Consider the following 23286-nt stretch of genomic DNA (forward strand, 5'->3'; position numbering starts at 1 on the left):
TCCGTAAGAGCTCCCAATAAAATGATTTAAAAAATAAAAAGTAAAACAAAATAAAACTATCCTCTTCAAGCTCGGTGCCAAGGGAAAATTAGTCTCCAGGCACCCCTTGACCGCGGGCTAATAAAGGCTTCCTAGCTCTGGTTAAAGTTGCGTTGGGTCAGAGGCTCTCGTCCAGGAACAACTGAGAGCCTCCGGTCCTCTCCCGCGGGTCGCTCCGAGGTGACAATGCGTCGCTTCGGAACCGCGTACGAGAATCTAGGTCCGAAAAGCTGAGAGGAAGGCCGAAAGCCCCAAACAGGACTCTTCCTCCGCTCTTCCGCAAGGCCCCTTCCAGAGGAATCGTATTCCGTTGAGACGCCCACTCCGTGAAAGCAGGGGTTCCGCGCGCCTCCGCCCGGGCCGCTCCCGGAAACACAGCAACGCGTCCGGACTCTATTGTCCCTGCGGGCACCCGGCGCTACGGACGTGCGCTCGCCGGAAGGGGTGGGACTTCCGGCGGAAGGCGGTAAGTTTGAAAACTAAGAACGGCTGGCTTGTTGTTTTTTTACCCCCTCTTTGCCTGTATTGGGCCCCGCGACTTTCCGCCTCTCCCCGGCGCTCTGTGAGCTGGAAGGGTCCAGAAGGACAGGCGAAAGGTGAGCCCTCTCCCTCCGCAGACGCGGTCGGCGCGCGGGACGCTCCGCCGTACTGGGCTTGGGTCCGCGCCGCGCCCGCCCGGAGCCTGCGGAGGTGGAGGGGACTCGTAGTTCCCTCCCGTTTCTTTGTAACATCAGACCCAGCAGAACCAGTGGACGTCGTGTGATGCTGCACGGACCGTGGAAGAGATTTAAGTGGAAGCCTGTGTTGATCTGTTTGGGTGTTAGGTTTTTTAACGCCTTCCGTGCAGGAAGCCTGGTGCTCTGTTGTCAGTTACCGTCTAGTGGATTCCAACTGGAGGCGACACCCTGTGTGCCCCTGCGCACTGCGCCGCTGGGTTTCCCAAGCAGATCACGAGGCCCGACCCGGGCGCTTCTGGCTGGGTTCCCTGTGAACCTTTCGATTCGTAATACCAATCCCCACCTCTCCCAGAAGTTGCTTAGTTGCTTAGAATCGTTTTCTGTGCTAGGACAGGCCGGTGCCATTGTTTTTAGGCGCTGTCCAGTGGGGTCCTAGTTACAGAGACCCTTTGACACTCGGCTGGTTCCTGGGCCATCCTCACAATTGTTGCTGCCCTTATCGTTGTTGCAGCCACTGTGGCAGTCCATCTTTGAGGGCTATCAAGTACAGTGCAGCCATTGCCTTGTGGTTTAATGAAAAAGACTCCAGGCTTTCTGAGAAGGCTATTTCTCATGATCATATTTAACGATAAGGTATGAGTCTGACGACTGCAGGTGGGTGGCGAGCTAAGAGTTAAGGTCTAGGAAACCCCCAGGGGCAGTTCTAACCTGTCCTGTATGGTCGCTGTTGAGTCCTGTTCAATTGGATGGCAATGCGTTTGTTTTGGATTTTGGTTGACCTTGGCGATTAAGCAATGGATAGTTAACAGTAAGGTCGCCCTCTCTGTTGGAGAAGGATGAGGGACTTGTTCCCATAGAGCAGGAGAGGAGAGCCTTTTTTTTTTTTCTACCAAGGACCATTTGGATATTTATAACATTCAGGGCAGTACAAAACTATCAACTTAAAAACTCACCTGCTGTTTTGGTCGAACATTGTATTAATACTGTAATGCCTGGAACTGCAACTGCTGCTCTGGTGAGACCAGTGATGTTGGCTGGTGTTGATGACTTCCTGGGCCCAATTTGACCCAGGCCAGTCGGTTTGTACCTACCCCCTGATGTAAATAAAGATTTATACCTGGGAAAACCCTGCAATGGATCATTAGGAGTTGAAACCCACTAATGGCAGATTTTGTTGTTTGTTTTTAATGTTAATTCAGTAACCTGTAAGTCCTTAGTTACCATGGAAAAGATATTTGAAACTGCCTGAAAACTCAAATCTTGAGGGTGCTTCTATTTAATTTTTCCTTGATGCATGGGAGACTGGTAGTTAACAATTTTTTTCATTGTTTATTAAATTATGAAACAATTGTTGTTTTGCACCAACTCAAAGTTTCACTTTTAACAATTCAGCCATATGTTTTGCTTTGTTTTGTCCCATTTTAATCAAAATGCTCTCAAAGTGCATATAGAAGTACAGTTCAGAGTAAACTTTGTTTCTTTGAATTTCAGTCCCTCCCCCTACCTACCACAAAATACTCAACCCAAAAGAAAAGAGTACCTATATACTCGAGTATAAGCCAGCCCAAATATCAGCCGAGGCACCTGATTTTACCACACAAGCTGCACTAAAATATGCTGAAAAACTTGGTTTATAGGAGAGGAGAGTATACACGGTATTTGCATAACACTAAGCATGATGCTTTTTCTTGAATGAGTTCAAGGAACTCTACTTAATTCCTTGAAGCTGGGATTCATTTGCTACCCTGTTTCCCCGAAAATAAGACAGTGTTTTATATTAGTTTTTGCTCCCAAAGATACGCTAGCTCATATTTTCAGGGGATGTCTTATTTTTCCATGAAGAAGAATACAGTACACATTTATTCTTTATTGTTTTATTAAAAGAGACCTCGCACTTCCTGTCTGCTCCAGCTGCGCTGCAGCCAACAGTGAGCTGTGCTGTGGTGCCCAAGCCCACTGCTAAGGTCCAGGATCCAGAGTTACGGTAGCTTGGGGGGAGGGGGGGGCTTATTTTCAGGGCATGTCTTTTAGGGAAACAGGGTAGTTGGGATGGTGCTTTCACTCCTTCCCAAACCTGCCCACCTCAGCACCTGTACTGCAGATGGAATGAGGACAGTGGCACTCAGCCCTTAATTTCTGCCCGTATGCTGAAGATGATTTTATACCTACTGTTTATATATACTTTAACCCATGAGTGATCTCAGCGTATTGGTTAGAAGTCATCTCTTTATTCCTTTAAATCCCTTCCCTAGCCCCCAGTCCCTCTAGCTCTACCTTTTCTCATCCAAGCACACACAGATGGCCCAATTGACCCTAATTGTCCCATGAAAGAAAGATAGGAAATGTGAAGGATATAGAGCAGACTAACTTGCGCACAGAAGGTTATTGGATTACTAAACTGTGAAAGACTTTAGGAAAAGAAGCAGAAATATTTGAACTTGGTGTAAGTGAAATGTTTTTGTATAGGTGTTACATGGTTCAGTTAGCTTTATGAGGGTTAATCTAATAGCACTGTGTACGACATTAGTGAGAAATGTGTGCTATTAATAGTGTAGATGTTTATCTTTTTCTTTATCGTAATCTCTAATCCAGATGCAGCCTGTTTTAAAGGGTATTTTTTAAGTCTTTATTTATTCCAATACTTTTTTTCCAATAAATTTTAAACCTATGATGGTTGTATATTTATGTTGAATGAGTAGAAAAACCAAACTCGCTGCTGTCATGTCCATAGTGACCCTAGAGAACAGGGTAGCGAGTGCCCAAGGCCGTAACTCTGCTGGAGTAGAAAGTTCAGTCTCCTGCAGAGTGGCTGGTGGTTTCACACTGTGGACCTTGAACTTAGCAGCCCCAACTCGAAACCACTACCCTTCAACGGGCACCATAATGCAGAATAGGATATCTTAATATGTGATCAGGATCTAGGTACACAAAGATTTTCTAGAATGAAAGCTTGACTCCATGAAATGCGGTAGTATAAAATACAAAACCTAAGATTCCTATAGCCCATTACTAAGAAGATGGAGAAGTCTTGGCCTGATATAAATGGGTCATGTTGAACAAGATCTGAGTAAACCAATAATAGAAATTTTTCATTAAGGGCTACAGTTGTAGTCTGTTAGGTCAGGCAGTCATTGTCTATTTACTACATATACTGTGTATCAGCTGAGATTTTCAGCACTTTTTTAATGCACTTTTTGTGGTAAAATTAGGTGCCCCGGCTGGTATTCGGGTCGGCTTACTCTGGAGTCGATACGGTCTGTTCATACCCTGAGTTATTTCCATGACTGCTCCACTAGAGCAGGAGGTCTGACCACTTTGATACCTGAGGACGTCAGTCAGTGCAGGCGTCGTGGGGACTATCCTGGTCCGTGTGGGCAGTCGTTTCTAGGTGAAGTACCTACAGCAATGTCACATAAAGAGTGGTTGAACATAAGTTACCCTTAGCCTTAGCAGAATAGGCTTAGCTATGGGAGCTTAGGGATATGAAAGCTTTCTTCGTGGTTGAAAAGATTTAATAACCTGCTATGAGGTTGCAGTGACTAGAAGTAGGACAGTAGATAAAAGTGTCAATCAAACAGACTTCTTTCTATGTCGTGTGGAAGGGCTTTTAGGACTGCTGAAATGGAATATTTCTGTGAAAATCCGCTTTCTTGGCCATTTGCAAGTGTTCAAGCAGAACTGTGAAGCTATTTATCCGGCATTGTTTACAATAAACACCTACATTTGTTAGAGGTTAGTTAGGTAACTAAAACTCCTTGTTAGGCCTATTCTAGGCAATATTAAATCCCAAAATAATAGATTTTCAGGATTGTGAGTTATTCTTGATTGTTTCCAGAACTGAATAGATTCGCACCGAATCTCTGGGATCATTCTTTTTCCCTGGAGAGTGGGAGATGTGTAGGTAATAGAACAGGTATTTGTTGACTTGGCGGTTTTACCACTGTTTCTCCTCTTTTTTCTCCCCCTACTATTCCACCAGGCACAGGTAGAGATAGAAAGCACAGGAACAGATATTAGTTTATGAGAGCTTGGCGCGTACTGCCAGAATTTTGTAAACATCATCACAATACATTATAAGGATTATATTAGTTAAATAAAAGGAAAGGTTTGGACCAGGTAGCTCTGTTTTGCGAGGATTGCTATGTGCACTGTAGGGTTTTTAGCGGGATCCACCAGGCAGGTCGTGGCAATGTGAAAAGTCCCCAGATGCCCTGGATGAGGGCTTCTGTTTCAGTGGGACACTGGAGAGTAACTCATAATCAGAAGATGCTCTGTTGTTCTTTGTCAAGTTTTGATGCCTGGAGATTGGACTCCTGCCAAGCACAGCAGTGCATTCTCATTATTTATCTGGCCACCTGCACCGTGGCCCTTATTAGCCATCTCACCATGTTGAATCCCATGGCGACCCACAGTCCAGTTTCCTTCTGTCCTCTATGGCTCTTGCTTATCTGCTGCTTCTGCTGTGCTGCTGCCTATCATCCTTCCTTGAAGGACTCATCCTCAGGATTTTAAGTCCTCTACTTCTTACAGTTAGAAACAGCACAGTAAAACACTGCAGGACTTCTTAGCTGTCTGTTCAGCTAAAAGTCTCACATGAAGAAAGCGGCATCAGGAAAATTTACAGAAAAAGATAGTACTTTAAAGTAGATATTTTCTTAAGCAATATAAATGTACAAGGGTGTGTCAAAGTTTGTGGGAAAATGGAATTAATGGAATTTTTCCATGAACTTGTTGAAGTCTCATATATTATTTGTGCTTATCTTACTAGGTGTTTGATAATAACTAAAATTATTATGAACAGGTCAATCTGGCTTGCTAATTTGGTTCTCATATATCATCTTCCAGAATTGCTGATTGTGCCAGAGTTCTAAGTATGTGGTATTTTTTTTTCCAGATAAACAGGAGACTCCCAAGATGGAGGCTTTATCTTTCCCCAGATACAATGTAGCGGAGATTTTGGTTCACATTCGGAACAAGATTTTAACAGGAGCTGATGGTAAAAATCTCTCCAAGAATGATCTTTATCCAAATCCAAAGGTAACATGTAGTTGTCTTTGCATGTGGCATGATGGCATTTGAGAAAAAGTGAGCTGTGAAATCGGTCATGTGACCACTGACATGTACCCCGCTCTTTGGTATACTCAGAGTATTTCAACCCAGATTCAATATTGAATGTAATTTAAAAATAATATTAAGCTTATATGGGGGCTTCTTCTGCATTCCCATTAGGAATTCAGTTCTTTAATACAGAATTTTTTCTTCAGAACATAGCCTCTAAACCATAGACTTATTAAAGTATATTAAATTTATTATTATTATTGCAGTGGTGGTCTGAGGGTATCATTTATTGGCAGGGCTCAAAGGAACTTACTCCAAGTGATTTCCTATTACAGAAACATGCTTAGAAACAATTCTCTTTGGAAGCTTACAGATTAATTTTCTTGCCTTATGTCCTGGGGGTTTTGACTTATTTTGACAGACACTGGTTTTTTTAATCTTTAGTTATTAAATGTAAACAGGAACTATATGTGTCATAGGAAGTCTCAAAGCCTCCTGTGAGTTTCCCGTGTGATGCTGAAGTTATCACAGGAAAACACCTGGTGTCGTGATGTAGATTCTCATTTATGAGCACAGTACTGCTTAAATTATTCACAATGGCGTGAATCATCAGAAGAAACGGGAGAGCTTTAAAGTGAATACATTTAAGTTTATGGGGGAAAGAATACCACAAATTTTCCAGGTTTTTCTCACTTTAATGCTTGCGTAATAAGTTTCATCTACATACTCTGGACATTATCAGGAGAGGCCCACCCGTAGAAAATGACATCCGCTTGGTACAGTAGAAGGTCCGCAAGCACGAGGAAACTTCCATGAGACGCGCTGACGCCATGGCTGCAGCAGTGGGCGCAGGCTCAGAACGAGTGGCCTCATCGTCGCATAGGACCGGGCAGGGTTTCATTCTCTCTTACGTAGGGTCGCTGGGGTCAGAGCCCACTTCTCCATGGCACCTAAGGACACAAGAGACTTGTGTCTGAACCAGAACAGGTTCACAATCTAGCATTTGAAAGATTAAATTTTACCTCCCAGGCTACCTGTTAGATGTCTGTTCCCTGGATCAAGCTGTGCACACAAACTTCACTCCATCAAAGTTTCCGATGCTTTTCCGCTGTATATTCAATACGTCCTTTTCACTGACTCCTAGCATGCTCCTGCGGGTTTCCGAGACTAACTCCTCACGCGGGCAGAAAGCCCATTCCTTTTCCCTTGGAGCTGCTGGTGGTTTCAAACTGCTGACCATGTGGATTGCAGGCCAATGCATAAACACTAGACCACCAGGGCTCCTGTAGACGTTATGAAACCTTAAATATGTTATTTAAGGAATTTATTTGCCATAATTTGTTCTTAAAGATATTAGGTATGTGTAGTGCCAAATAGGAAAATATTGCCCAACTTATATCTTCCAATCTTTCTGCCCCTCTTTTTAGGCAACAAAACATTGTTATTCTTTTGTATAAGCTTTCAAAGGCAAGCGATACTTTCTTAAGCAAATACATATATTTCTCCTGCCCCATTTATATAAATGGCACTTTGTCGTTTTGTGCCTTGTCAGCATTTCTGCCACGTGTGCCACACCGTGTTCTGAAAGACCAATGCTGCTCTTCTACTCCCTGAGGGGCTGGGTCTCTTGGATTGGGTTTGGATGTGCTTGCTCTCCTGTTCAACGACTGGCCAATTATATAAGAGCAAACTGAGATGGAGCATGAAATGTTTTAAGAGTTGGAAAAATTAAGCACTATTTCCACGGAAATTGAGTACCTTTCTGTAAGAAATGATGTGGGGGCTCTTATTTGACCCACCCGGGCTACACAAGTAAGGAGAATCCATCTCCGGATTAGCCCAAGGCCAGTTGCCCCAAGGCAGAAGTCAGACATGCCTCCAGCTTCTTTCTTTTTTTTCCCCAGGGTACTTTTCTGCTGGGTTTGGCAATTCATTGCAATAGCTATTCAGAACTCACAGTACTCAAAACTAGTGGGAATTATTAGGGAAGTTTTAGCAGGTTACCCCAAGTTAGGGTCATAAAACATTAAAGATATAGTCTTTGGAACACAACTATGCCTCTACTCAGCCAGCAACCAAGTCTCACTGGTCCTCAGCCTCTTAGTCTACCTCTATGGGTTGGGAAACCAGCCCTCTGCTCTGCTTACTAGTCTCATGGGCTCGGGTCTCAACCCTGTAGCTCCTCTGCTCTAATGTCTCTGATTTCCATGCAGTAGCATGGCCTCTACTTCCTCCGTCGCTCCAGACACAGAGGGATCTCATACTGGCCTCCTTGTGGGATCTTCCTTGGATGGTCCCAGGAATTCTCTCCATTCCTGCTTCTGAGGTGGGTCTCATACACAGTAAAATGGCAACTGAATCCCTTTTTTCACAGATCTTATTTGCATAATCCCACCTACTGATTTAGTGGCCAGTACAGAGACATGGGGAGAGGAGCCATATTAAAAAATTTCACTTCACCATACCTATTTACTCTTTTTTTCCTTTTCATGCATTGACTATACTGCTGGATTGTAACAATAATAGAGATGTCACTTTCGAGCCGTGTATTAGTGTACTGAATTCTATGTTTCTCTTGTAGCCAGAAGTCTTACACATGATCTACATGAGAGCCTTACAAATAGTATATGGAATTCGACTGGAGCATTTCTACATGGTGGGTTCATGAGGAGAGGAATTCTATTCTGTTGTTATGTTTTTCCTGTTTAGTGTGCTGCATACTGGTTTTCAGGAAAGGGAATCCTGGCCTTTGTTTTTAACAAATGTAAGAGTTGTATACTATTAATGTGACTTTGAAAGTCATGTCTAAGTGCATATATTTACAGACTTAGTATTAAGCTTGCAGATGGACATTGGGTCTCTACTCAAGTACTCCCTCAATGCAAGAACACTTTGTCCTATTAAACTGGCATTCTATGATGCTCACCTTCCCTACACGATCGCTGAGGACCAGCAGGTGCATAAGCAAATGTGGTGAAGAAAGCTGATGGTGCTCAGCTATCAAAAGATACAGCATCTGGGGTCTTAAAGGTTTGAAGGTAAACAAGCAGCCATCTAGCTGAAAAGCAACAAAGCCCACATGGAAGAAGCACACCAGCCTGTGTGATCACAAGGTATCAATAAGATCAGGTATCAGGCATCAAAGAACAAAAAAAAATCATATCATTGTGAATGAGGGGGAGTGTGGAGTAGAGACACAAAGCCCATCTGTAGGCAACTGGACATCCCCTTATAGAAGGATCACGGGGACAAGACGAGCCAGTCAGGGTGCAGTATAGCACCAGTGAAACATACAATTTTCTTCTAGTTTTTTAATGCTTCCTCTAACCCCCCAACCCCACTATCATGATTCCCAATTCTGCCTTACAAATATAGCTAGACCAGAGTATGTACACTGGTACAAATAAAAGCTGGAAGCACCGGGAATCCAGGACAGATAAACCCCTCAGGACCAATAATGAGAGTAGCGATACCAGGAGGGTAAGGGGAAGGTGGGGGAGAAAGAGGGAACCAATCACAATAATCTACATATAACCCCCTCCCTGGGGGACAGACAATAGAAAAGTGGGTGAAAGGAGACACAGGACAGTGTAAGACATAATAAAATAATAATTTATAAATTATCAAGGGGGAGGGAGGGGAAAATTAGCTGATACCAAGGGCTCAAGTAGAAACAAAAGTTCTTAGAATGAGGAGGGAAACAAATGTACACATGTGCGTGACAATGGATGTATGGATTGGGATGCGAGTTGTACGAGCTCCCAATAAAATGATTTTAAAAAAAGAAACTATAAAAATAAATAGAAAGTCATATCAACTTTGTACAAGTGGGTATTGGATTTAATGGTGGTTTCTCTATTGATACCTTTCATTTATATTTAAGATAAGAGCAATTGTGAAAGACAGAATGGCGTAGAAATGACTGATGCTATACACTCATTCACCGGTTTGTAGGTTTATTTTCATAGACTGTAATCAAAGCAAAGTGCTTTACAGCTATTGTTCTACTCTCAGTAAGGACTCAAACAGTAGACAATACATAATATGATTGGATACAGTTGAAATGAGGCCTCTAAACTTTTAACAAATTCAGTGTTTCCAATCAAGAAGATAATTTTTTCTTAATCTTTTTGTTGTTATATCTTCAATGACTCATCTCAAGAAGCATTAATAATGTAACGGATGCCTTTGTATTCTAACCTGGAGGACTACGTTTTATTCTAAAAGAATTGGCCTGCGGAAAACTTACTAAGGCTTTAGCGTCTTTGTGTGTGAAATATGGATCACACTCTCATACGGTTATTGTAAAAGACAATATATGTAAGATGTGTTTCATATTACCTTATATTTAATAAAGGCTTACTATTACTCCTTCATTTTTCATTCGTAAGAAAATGTTGATTCTGTACCCACGTGCCTTCACTGTGGTTAAGGACGTGGCTGCTAAGGGACGTCTCAGCCATTGGAACGCACCAGCAGCTCCGCTGGAGAGAGATGTGGCAGTGTGCTTCCCTGAAGATGATAGCCTGGGGCGGGGGAAGGAATGTATATGAAGTGCTGGATGGAAAACCAATTAGCTCTGCAAACTGTCACCCGCATCACAGTCTTCAAAAAAAGGCTTCAGTCTTGGAAACCTCATGGCGCAATTTTACAGTGCCATCTGGTTAATAACCACGCCAGACTGACTGCCCTCGAGTCAGTGCTGACTCATAGCGACCCCTGTGGGTTCCGAGACTATAATACAGGAGTAGAAAGCCCAATCTTTTTCCCTCAGAGATACTGGTGGTTTCGAACTGCCAGCCATGGGCATCACAGTCCGTTGTGTAACCACTGTACTACCATGGTTCCTACACATGGTCAGTAGGCGTCAGAATAACTTGGTAGGAATGATTTTGATGAGTTAACATTATTAATATTAGGAATAACCCAAATTTTATTCTGGATACCTTATTGCTTGTTCGTTTAATTTAATGATAATAAGTTAGTATATTTTGACCTTAAGATATGATTAAGATTTCTTGTGGCTGATTTTTCTCATTTTGTCTAATCAATGGGTAATTTAATTAGACTTTGTGGTTTTGTTGCACTTAGATGCCAGTGAATTCCGAAGTCATGTATCCACATATAATGGAGGGCTTCTTACCAGTCAGCAATCTATTTATCCATCTGTGAGTAAAAAGCCTTTTGTTTACTTATTCTACACTAACACTTACCTTAAGCTTTAAGTTTTCTTTGATGTCGCTATGCAATACGAACAGTTTGTAGCCTAAAATAAGCAGTGTGGGAGAGCATGTCTGATCTCTGGCTTCCCTATTGCGGAGGCAGTGGTCGACATCCCTCCACACTCCATCCTTTATTTGCTGACTCTGACCCCAACAGTTCCTCCCGTGGCATTCCACTTCTCTGCTGGTTTCAGTAATCCATTGCATAACCACCTACAACTCCTACCTCCTACTCATGGACAATGCTCACAGTTGTGGGGGTTTATTAGGAAAGGCAGGTTCCACAAACAGTAAGCATATAGTCATTGCTCTACTGCAACATTTCTCCTCAGCCAGCAACCTAGTCTTTCTCTGGTCTTCAGCCTCTCAGCCATGCGGCCCCATGGGTTCTGCCTCCATCAACCAGGCAGCCTGCTTGCCTGTTGCTCTGTCTCATAGTCCCTTAGTCTCAGTGCTGCTCCTCTTGTTCTGCCCCCTCGTCTCTGGTGCCTCTGGTCTGTGCCTTGGCCACTTCAGACAGAGAACTGGAACGTGCTCTACCCTTGAACTTGGGCTCTCTTGCTCCAAGATGGCTGTGATACCCAGAGGAACGGCCTTGATGGAAGCTTAGTTTTCTGTCAGCACACCGTACCTCTAAGAAAACAAAGGATAATGACATAACTAAGTTACACCTTCTGGTGGAGTCTACAGATACATCCCACCCTAGTCCTGAACAGAGGATGCCCTCCAAAATGGAATGATAGCAACAGGCATGGAATCCAGAAGTAGAATACATCACATCAGGAATTATGGTGAGAAGGGCCATATTAATTGATTCATCTCACAGCCTGGCGGCTAAATTAAAAGTTGAGGTTCAAATCTGCCTACAGGCACATGGAAAGGCCTAATGATCTCCTTCATTAAGGTAACGACTAAGATAACTATGGAGCAGTTTCTCGTTTTTTTTTTTTTATTCTACAACATAAGAGGTTACCATGAGTTCTACTCAACTCAATAACAAACTTTCTTAGTGATACGATTTGTGTGTGTGGCATTTTACCACATCCCTCTTCACTTCATCTCACACATGAAGGGACTTCAAAAAGCTTCTGGAAAAGTTTCATTGTCTTAATTCCATTTTTCCATGAGCTTGTAAGCCTCCATGTACATGTAAAAATTGTAAGCTTCCATGAAACAGGTTAATTTCCTTAACCTGTGATAATTTCGTGGGATGTTTTTAAGTGAAGGTATAAGAAATTTTAATCTAAAAGTGTTTGCTATTTTGGGGGGAAGTGTTGTGTTCTTGAAAAGTTTTAGCGCCTCCAGGAGTGTGTGCTTGTGTTAGGGTTCTCTAGAGAAACAAAACCAGGACATTTCTGGTTATTTAAGAGGATAGGTTTATACCCTGAGAAAGAATTTAACAGCTAATTAGTCCACACAGCAGTATCCTCCCTCGGGCAAGGCAAGCAGAAAACAGCAGGGTGGGTCACCAACCATCAGTAGCTCCAGATGGGATATCAACTCAAGGCAACAGGATCCACCAGCCTCAAGCGCAAGTGATGTACGCACTGGCAGGGTGGTGAAGCAGTTTTTAAAGAAACCTTGAGCTCACAGATTGAGGCACAGAACTAGCTACAGCAGCAGCACACTCTTATCATGCACTGACCACCAGAGAGCAAGGGAGACGCGGGTGGGCCTTGCAGAGCCATTTATCTCTTTGCCCTCCAATCAAACTGACCTGATTAATCCCACATGTTCCTATTGGCCAGGTTGGCACAATAAAGCTAATTACACAGTGCTGTTTATTGGAACCTATAACTCTACTCTGGCATTACATGGGTATTTGTATCAGAAAAATGAAAGAACGAGCTTATTGGTTGAACAGAGACTGATGGAACTTCTGAGACTCTGGCTCTGAGTGCCTTTCAGGTCTGGAAATGTGCTTACTTCTACGGCTCAATTTTCAGCCAAGCAATGGCCGTATGTATAAGGGAAATGATAATACTAGCGAGGTACACACCCCTTAGGATAGTCGACCGTTTGAGATGTAAAAGGCATTACTGTAGGACAAAATTCAGAAAGGTTAAGAAAGGAGGAGGTATAGGAACAGGCAACATGGGGGGAGGTGGGCTAGGTGTTGGCACCTTGTGGCATTGGCAGTGAATGATGAAACAAAGGGTATGAGCTTTGAATGGGAAACTCATCTGCTCATTTAGCCCTCACCTCATCCACTGTAAAAAGTGGGGTTTTTTTTAAAGTAGATTTCCATGATATAGAATTATGTATTGTAGACTTTTTTTTTTACATTTTTTTTATTTTAACAATTTATTGGGGCTCATACAATTCTTTTCACAGTTCATACATATACATACATCAATTGTATAAAGCACATCCGCACAGTCCTTGCCCTAATCATTTTTTTCTCTTTTCTTCTTTTACATTTTATTAGGGACTCATACAACTCTTACCACAATCCATACATATACATACATCAATTGTATAAAGCACATCCATACATTCCCTGCCCCAATCATTCTCAAGGCATTTGCTCTCCACTCAAGCCCCTTGCATCAGGTCCTCTTTTTTTTCCCCCCTCCCTTCCCATTCCCCCCTCCCCCATATGCCCTTGGTAATTTATACATCGTTATTTTGTCATATCTTGCCCTATCCGGAGTCTCCCTTCCCCCCTTCTCTGCTGTCCCTCTCCCAGGGAAGAGGTCACATGTGGATCCTTGTAATCAGTTCCCCCTTTCCAACCCATTCACCCTCCACTCTCCCAGCATTGTCCCTCACACCCTTGGTCCTGAAGGTATCATCCACCCTGGATTCCCTGTACCTCCAACCCTCATATGCACCAGTGTACAGCCTCTGTCCTATCCAGCCCTGCAAGGTAGAATTCGGATCATGGTAGTTGGGGGGAGGAAGCATCCAGGATCTGGGGGAAAGCTGTGTTCTTCATCGATACTACCTCACACCCTAATTAACCCATCTCCTCTCCTAAACCCCTCTATGAGGGGATCTCCATTGGTCGACACTTGGGCCTTGGGTCTCCACTCTGCACTTCCCCCTTCATTTAATATGATATATATATATATATATATATATATATATACACACATATATACACATACATATATACATATACACATATATACACATACATACACACACTTATATCTTTTTTTTTTGCATGATGCCTTATACCTGGTCCCTTGGGCACCTCGTGATCGCACTGGCCTGTGTGCTTCTTCCATGTGGGCTTATTTGCTTCTGAGCTAGATGGCCGCTTGTTCACCTTCAAGCCTTTAAGACCCCAGACACTATCTCTTTTGATAGCCGGGCACCATCAGCTTTCTTCACCACATTTGCTTATGCACCCATTTGTCTTCAGCGATCCTATCATGGAGGTGTGCAGTCAATGATATGATTTTTTGTTCTTTGATGCCTGGTAACTGATCCCTTTGGGACCACTCGATCACACAGGCTGGTGTGTTCTTCCAGTATTGTAGACTTTTAACTTGAACCTCTGCCCTTAGAAAATACTGCTTCAAAAATTTATGGGAAATGGTATTAAAAGAAAATGAAAATTAGTCACTCTTTTGAAGCCCCCTTGTATATATAGAAATCTTTTTAAAGAATAAAATGTTTATTTCCTTGGACTTGGTATTTAACTTACAATTTCAATATTTTTTCTTCTATCCATCTTTAAGGGACTCATTTCTCCCCATCTGTCGGGTGAATGACTTTGAGATTGCTGATATTCTATATCCAAGTAAGTTAGAATTTAAAACCATTTTTATTTTCTGACTTCAATCTAATATTTCATCTTTCCATTGATACATATTTAAAATATACTCTAAAATGTAAAGGAACTAAATTATAGCTATTCATAGTAATAGCACTTATTTTCTCTAAGAATGAGAAACTTTTGAAATGATAATTATCAAAATATTGTTTAACATGTTAACAGCTTTACATTTTCATGTTTAACATTAAAAATGGAGCATTATTATATAAATTGAGCATTGAGCTTGTATTTTTGTGGAGTGGGGCTGTTTGGAGTTCACATTGTTGTGGAGTGGGGCTGTTTGGAGATGGCCACCAAAGTTTGACAACATCCTGCTTTTGAGACTAGCAAGCTGTGACAGTGGCTGGCATTTAAGATGTTCAGTAAGTGGCAGTGAGGCAACGATACACTCCTGGGGTGTAAGTGGGAGCCCTGTGGTGTTGTGGCCACCAGCTGCTCTGCAGGAGAAAGATGCTCTTCCTACTCGCAGACGATGTTCAGTCGTGGAAACCCACGGGAGCAATTCTACCCTGTCCTACGGGGTCGCCGGGAGTCAGAAACTCCTCAGCGGTACTGAGTTTGGAAGTACAGCACTTATATTTTGTGGTATTTAACAAGTTTTTCTCGTTAAATTGCTTTTAGGTAGTTTGTCACCGTTTTAAGAACGAATTTTTTTATATTCTACTTTTGGAAAGTTTTTCATTTGTAAATTTACAGAAAAGCTATTTTTCAAAATCTTTTAGCTAGAATTAAGCAAAAATTGTTTAATTGAAATAGTATTTTGAATATTTGAGAATAAACATTGATACAGAATTCAAGCTGTGATGTTTGCTACATGGTGGGTTACACAGATTTCATTAACTATAACAATTGTTTTTAACCCTGAGCACAATATCTTTTAGTATTTTGGTTGGGACAGTCATGCTGTGGTAGCTGAATCGAAAGCTGTATTATTTGATACTTAAAGTTGGTTAATGTGACTAGGGGAGAAAGTCAAGGTTTCTACACCCATAAAGAGTTACAGTATCAGAAACTCAGAGGCAGTTCTACCCTGTCCTATGGGCACTAGACTCAATGGCAGTGACTTTGGTTTTGTGTTTTCTATTATTAGGGGTTTGATGTGCTTTCGGTCTTTAATAGTTTTATTGATGTGTCATTTCCACATAATAAAATTTTAAATGCCTAATTGGAAGTTCCCGTCAGCTCCCTTGCCATCATTCTTCTCCAGCCCCTCCTGGTCCCTAGTAACCACTGCCTTGCTTTCTAGCGCTGTAGTTTTGACGCTCAGTCCTGCGAACTACCTGCTACTTAGCATAGCAACCTACGACAGTGACTCTAGTTTGAATTTCGAAAAAGTTGCTATGAGTTCGAATTAACTCACACAAAACAGATTTTCATAGAAATGTAATCACAAATCTGTAGTCGTTTGTGTATGAGTTCTTTAATGTAGCCATAATGCTTTTGAAATTCGTGCTTGTTTTTTGCATTTATCTATAGTCTGTTTCATTTTATTTTGGAGTGGCATCCTATTTCAGGAGTCCTAGGGATGCAATGCATTAAACATTGTACTGCCAATCAGAAGACCAGCAATTTGCTCCTTAGGAGAAAGATGTGGCACTTTGCTTTCATGAAGATTTTTTTTTAATACTTTTATTGGGGCTCTTACATCTCTTGTCACAATCCATACATTCATCCAATGTGTCAAGCACATTTGCACATATGCCGCGATCATCATTTTCAAAGCATTCTCTTCCCACTTGAGCCCCTGATATCAGCTTGCCATTTTCACCCCTACCCCCCCCCTGCCCATTCTACCTAATCTGATTTGTAAGGTAGAATTGAGGTCATGATAGTAGGGGGAAGGAAGCACCAAAGAACTAGGGGAAAGTTGTGAGTTCCTTTGGTGCTATACTGCACCCTGACTGGCTCATTTCTTCCCTGTGACCCCTCTGAAGGGTGATGTCCAATTCTCTACAGCTGGGCATTGGTTTGGGTCTCCACTCTGCCTGCACACACCCCCACTTCACAATGGGTGTGATTTTGTTCTGGATCTTAGATGCCTGATACCTGATCCCATTGACACCTCATGATCACAAAGGCTTGTGTGCTTCTTCCATATGGGCTTTGTTGCTTCTCAGCTAGAGGACTGCTTGTTTATTTTCAAGTCTTTAAGATCCCAGACGTTATATCTTTTGATAGCTGGGCACCATCAGCTTTCTTCACCACACTTACTTATGCGCCCATTTGTCTTCAGCACTTGTCGGAAAGGTGAGCATCACAGAATGCCAGGTTATTAGAACAAACTGTTGATGTGTTGAGGGAGTACTTGAGTCGAGGCTCAATGTCCATCTGCAACCTTAATTCTTAACATAGATATGAGTACGTAGTTCTATTCCCCTCTCGTTTTATTTATATATATATGTATATGTGTGTGTGTGTGTGTGTGTGTATATACATACACCTGTATTTAGGCCTCTATAAATGCCCTTTGCCTCCTAGTCCTTTCCTCTATTTCCTTTTATTTTCCTCTTGTACCACCATCATATTTGGCCTTCATTTGGGTTTAGTAATTCCTCGCTGCTACATTGCCTTTGATTAAGCCCCACTAGACGTACTATGCCCTTCTCTCCATTGAGTTTAGTTCACTAACTCCTTGTCCCTGGTTTGGTTCTCCACCTCCTTTCTCCCACATCCTTTTTCCCCATGTCCCACTGGAATCATTGGTCCCGTTCTTTTCATCTATGAATTATTTTCCCACCTATGTTATCTAGATAGACATGCAAATACATTAATAAGCTCCCAAACCCAGCAAAACTAAATAAAACAACAAAGAAAGTCAAGACCAACAAAACAATAACAACAACAAAAAGAAAGCTACTGACACAAATGGAAAGGCCTATAAATAGGTTAAGGTCTGTTTGTTGGCCTGGGTGTCACACTCTGTCTCCAAAGTCTATTTTTGGTATTCCCCGGGGATTTCATCACTTTACTGCCCTTGCTGCTCTGTTGCACGCCCTTAGTGTGTCACCCCAGCGTGATGGAGTCAGATTGTGCACAGTTCCCGCACTGTGGCTCCAGTATGATCCCCCACACTGTGGTTTAGTGACGGACATTGTGCCTCGTGGTGGGGCTGGCTCTAGGGTCCTTTCTGTGTGTTGTCTGCTCTGAGCAGGAATAGCCTCCTCTGGACTTGGTGGGCCCGGACGTCCTCCCCTCCCTCTCCATCCTTTTTGTTTCTCCCATGTGCTCTAATAAGACACGCCCCTCTCCCCAAGCTGTAGCCCCAGTGCTGTCCTCTGAAGTGCATTCTTCTGAGCAGGGGATTGGGGCTGACCCCACAGACATCTGTACTGGTTTCCTGGTAAACGCTGGTATGTTGTGTTCACATCTTGTCACATCACATTGAAGCCTGGTCTCTCTCTTCCTCTCCTGTGGAGATAGAAACAATACTTTCCCCTTGGGTGTTTTAGTGCCCTGCCCCTCCCCTCCCCTTGGCTTATTTTTTCTCTCTTTCTTTCCCCCTCTTATCAGTTGACTGCCATTTGTATCTCTGGATTGGTTTTGGCCCTGCCCTAGTTGCTGCATCTCACTCCAGGGGTGTAGCTTTCATGACAGTTTGCAGCCTTGGAAACCCTCTGAGTGTGTCCTACTCTGTCCTAGTTGGTCTCTATGAGTTGAAACCCACTCATCGGCATTGGGTAGTATTCTATATAAGTAATCCAACAGCTTGTTCAGTGGCCAGTTTGAATTCTTTTCATTTTTAGTTATGAACAGGGTTGTTGTGACTGTTCATATGTAAGTCAAATGATTTTATAACTTTTGAGTAAGAGAGAAATTCTGAATCATGTAGAACTGCCGATTTTTTGGAACATTAAGGAACTGCCATATTTTTCTAAAGTGACTATCATTTTGCCTTGTGACCACTTTTGTATAACAGTTTCATTTATTCTGTGTCCTTCCTTTTACAGATATTTTCAGTTTTTCATTGCATCTATTCTGGAGGATGTGCAGGGACTTCCTGTGGTTTAAATATGTATTTTCTTAATGATTAATAACAATGAACATGTTTTCATATACTTATTGTCTGCTTGAGTGAACCGTGTGCTCTAATTGTTTGCCTGTTTTGTAACTAATTTGTATGCCCTATAGTTGAGTTGTAAAGCTTCATCAGATATGTTTGAAACTATTAACTTATTACATATACATATTTTCTCCTAGCCTATAACTGCCTGTTCAGTTTTATAGCAGTGTCTTGATGAGAAAACTTTAAAGAAAAATTTGGATCATCATAGGGTAGAGTCGAACTTCATAGTTCCGAGGCTGTGAGTCGTTACAGGAGCAGAAAGACTCATCTTTCTCCCTTAGAGTGGTTGGTCGGTTTGAGTGATGACCTTGTGGTTGGCAGCACGGAGCTAACCATTACGTTGCCAGAGCTCCGCTGTAAGGTGCCTGTCATTTCTTTTTCTTCTGCACCGTCTAGAGCTTTCAGTATTATTTTGAGTTGGAATGAGACCAGACGTTATTAATGTTGTTCACTGAGGGAGATCTACGAGGGAAAGCTTTTATCCTTTGTCATGAAGAGTATAATATAATTGTACTTTCCTAATCTTGAGCTCTGTGCTATAGTACTCATGTATTCTACCTTTCTAAAGATTACAACGGGAGTCCTGGTGGTGTAGTGGTTAGGCCTTGGGCAGCTATCCGCCTGGTCTGCAGTTTGAAACTGCTGGCAGCTCGGGGAGGAAGTGTGGACCTTCTTCTCCCGGAACAATTAGAGTCTTGGAAACCCACAGGGGTCACTATGAGTCAGCATTGACGGGATGGCAGCAACTTTGGTTTGGTGATTTGTATTCACATTCTTTTAAGTAGATTCCAAATTCCTATATGGCATGGCTTTCTTGATCACTGCACGATTTTATTTAGCATTCTTACAGTGTTGGTAAAAGGTTTTACTTCCTCATTTTCGAAAGGTGTTTTGGTTGGGTATAGAATTCTGTCCTTCAGTGCTTTAAAGATGTTGTTCCATGTCGTCTAACTTAACATTGCTTCTGGGGAAATGTCTATTCTTGTTCTTCTTTTTATGGGACACCAGTTACACATTTGTTAGGTTGCACATTTGCTGTGCTGCTTAATACTGTCCCATCGCCCAGGATATATTTTGTTGATTTTACATAGATTTTATTGCTCTGTCTTCAACTTCACTAATCTTTTCATCCAGGATTCTAATTTTCTGTAAATCCCATTTAGTGTATTTTCCACAACAGTTATCTTATTTTGCAGTACCATAGCTTGATTGTGGTTTTCCTCTTTTTCTCCTCATTATGGTTGTTATGTCCTCCTCTACCTTCTTGGAACAAATGGAATGTACAGGTAGTCCCTGGTTTCCCTCAGGGTTCCATTCCAATGACTCCCTTGTAAGTAGGCTCTGATAGTTGATTCTAGTATATGTTGAATACCTTTTCATTTTTCTTTCTTTTCATTACTGCCTTTATTATCAGGATCTTAGTAAACCGGATGTTTATTTTGTCTTGGAGGTTGGCATGAGAGTAACACCAGCAAGTTACATGGTGTAACGTTGTATGCAACACCCTTTCAGAATGATAAGATGTGATGTCCCAGAAACAAAAAAGTATAGGTGGTTGCCATAACTTGAATATGCTGTAACTTGGAGACTACCTGTATTTATAAAGGCTGATTGCACATTCTTACCATCTAAATCTGTTAAAAACAAAACTCACTGCCATCAAATCAGTGCTGACTCATTTCGAGACTGTAACTGTTTATGGAAGTAGAAAGCACCATCTTTCTTCCAAGAAGCTGCTGGTGATTTTTGAACTTCTTCTGACCATGCAGATCGCTGTCCAACACTTACCACCACAGCATCAAGGGTCCTTCAGCCTATTATCTATGTTGTATTTGAATATGTTTCTATTTGTTGATTTTCTCTGTTATGCATATTTCCCTGTTTGTTTACATGCATAGGAGCCTTTGTGGTATGGTAGTTAAAATACTTGGTTGCCAACTTAAAGATTGGCAGTTGGAAAAGGATGTGGCCATTGGCTTCTGGTAAAGATGTGCAGCCTTGGAAATCCTATGGGACAGTCTGCTCTGATCTATAGGATTGCTATGCGTGAAATCAACTTGATAACAGTGAGTTTAGCTAGGCTTTTTGACCTGCCGAGTCATTTTTACTGGTTGTCAAACATGGTAGATTTTACATTGTTGGGTGTTGGATATTTTTGGTACCATTTTAAATATTTCTTTTTCCTCTCCTGGTGATTTTCTCACATATTCTTGCATTGATTAGTATTCAGTTGAAAACTTGAGGGAACCCCTCAATTATCTTCATAGCTCTTCTTCCTAGTTACCCCCTCTTCAGTACTCAGTTTTATAAATTCTAGTTGCCTTGATCTCTCTAAATTTGGGGCTTCTGATTTTGTTTGACTCAGCAATACCTCTATGCTCTACATTCTTCTTGAAAATCTAGTTGTAAAACAAGTGCACATCAGCTTGTAACTTGAACACACTTTACGTCAGTGAACTGCAGCAGTCATGGCTCAACCCATTCGTGTCACTTTTCTCGTGTTTCCCTCCTGTTGGTTCAGGTCTCTGTCGCTGTCTGGATGTTTCCGTTAAGAATGTTAATTATGGTCCATAGTATTCCTTCATGACCAACAGTGAAAAGCCCAGTTGGCTTTTTTCTTAGTTATTATGTAAATGCAAAAATAATAACTGAGACTTAAGTTACAAAATATGTTCTGCACTCTATGCATGCAGTTTTAATTCTGTGTGTATAAGCAGATCACATGGTGGGATGATGAATTTTCAGTTTTTCATTACATTTCAAACAATATAAGAGTCTCGTCTCGTGTTTTAGAAGCTAAACGGACCTGTCGGTTTTTGAGTGGCATCATCAACTTCATTCACTTCAGAGAAGCCTGTCGGGAGACGTACATGGAGTTCCTTTGGCAATACGTAAGGTTCAAATACCCCTCTCGGTCACAAGCCAGATCACTGATAATTTGTATACACTGTAAATTTGTCAACAGTTATCAAATTGTTGTGTATGGCCTTTGAGTCAATTTTATATTTATATAAAATTTATCGAAATATATAATAAAATTTATATAAAATTTTGTATCTACTGGAGATGATAGTTGAGAATGAGACGTTCTTTGTTATTTGATAATGGGGGAGAGGTCTGGTTTCCAGTTTAACTTTATAACGGAGGACCCTTCCGCATGTTTGGAGAAAATGTTCTTTGTGCTTTGATGTTTGCACACACACTGTAGTTTTCTTTGACTAACATATTTAAGGGCTGTATTTGCAATTTAAGTACTGTCCTACCTGTTCCTTTGTTCTTCATTGTGCATGCCTAAAACTGCATTACATAATTTGGTTTCAAGGCCGTCATTTTAACCAGTAAAAAAATATTTTCTAGCCTTCAAAATGGTAGAGAGTTTAGAAAGATTCTGAGTTCTCTGCCTGATTTCTCCCATTTATCTTCAGTTTACTATCATAATCTAAAAGAGCACCAGAGTATCACCAATCAGAAAACACCAGGCTGCAGGTACCCTGACTTGTATAGATAACTACTTCCTTGCACACTTCATGCTTGTCTTATGTCCCCTAAATAACATACATGCTCCAAAGCTCATACATGTACACGCAAACACTACGGGTGCTCTGAAAAGTTGATGGATTAAGCAAAAAGAATTAACGGAATTTTTCTGCAAACTTTCAAGTTCCTCATGTTTTGCTTGATTTCTCAGTTTTTACGATAGCCCAGACTGTCCCATGACCTCTAGAAATCCTTCACACGGTTGAGTTTAGTTGCCACTTTTCTTTGTTCTCAGTACTGTAACAAATTATTTTATATGTTTTAATTCATGTAAGTGAGGAGTCAGGTGGTGCAGTTGATTAAGAGCTGGTCCACCACTGAAAGGTCAGTGGTTCAAATTCACCAGCCATTCCTCAGGAGAAAGGTTAACACTTTCTGAAGCCTTACAGAGCTGGTCTGCTCTGTCTTTTGAGTTGCTATGAGTCAGAATTGACTTGTGGGCAGTGGGTTTGATTTTGGCTTATTAGTGTCTCTGTCTCTTGTGAGACTGCTTTTAGTCTTAAGCGCAGAGAGTAGATAGTCTTGGAAATGCCCAGCACCTAGGAGAGCTCAGCTCAACGTTTGTGGAGATTAAGTAAGTAAATTCCTAACTGCTTCTCATGAATATCTAGTGTTATGTTAAATTTTGTATTGATGTAATGCTATGTTAAATTTTGTATTGGTAAAGATAAAATCTGTAGAGTGAAGGAACGTTTTGTAATTTTGCTGGTAGAATTTTTTAGCACATGACTGATTCCGTTGGAAAATATTAACGAGATTATTCAAATTGTTTTAATAGAAATCTTCTGTGGACAAAATGCAGCAGTTAAATATTGCACACCAAGAGGCATTAATGAAATTGGAGAAGCTTGAGTAAGTGGGTGATTTACAAATAAATATAATTTCAAAATGCAATTGTGAATA

The 23286-nt window shown here is 41.5% G+C and overlaps 1 protein-coding gene across 3 annotated transcripts in view; it reads left to right on the top strand.

Annotated features, from left to right (window-relative positions):
• Window positions 1-462: 462 nt before the first annotated feature.
• The window catches only part of NUF2 (NUF2 component of NDC80 kinetochore complex), an 84555-nt gene continuing 61731 nt past the window's right edge, over window positions 463-23286 (top strand). For 2 of the 3 annotated variants that reach the window (XM_075564261.1, XM_075564241.1), the window contains exons 1-7: window positions 510-635; window positions 5611-5753; window positions 8356-8430; window positions 10866-10942; window positions 14686-14747; window positions 21640-21737; window positions 23162-23235. In XM_075564261.1, coding sequence (XP_075420376.1) covers window positions 5631-5753; window positions 8356-8430; window positions 10866-10942; window positions 14686-14747; window positions 21640-21737; window positions 23162-23235 — 509 coding nt within the window. In that variant the 5' untranslated portion in view covers window positions 510-635; window positions 5611-5630. The other variant, XM_075564250.1, reaches the window with a different exon arrangement.

The sequence above is a fragment of the Tenrec ecaudatus genome, chromosome 1, assembly GCF_050624435.1.
Source record: "Tenrec ecaudatus isolate mTenEca1 chromosome 1, mTenEca1.hap1, whole genome shotgun sequence".
Classification (NCBI taxonomy): Eukaryota; Metazoa; Chordata; class Mammalia; order Afrosoricida; family Tenrecidae; genus Tenrec; species Tenrec ecaudatus.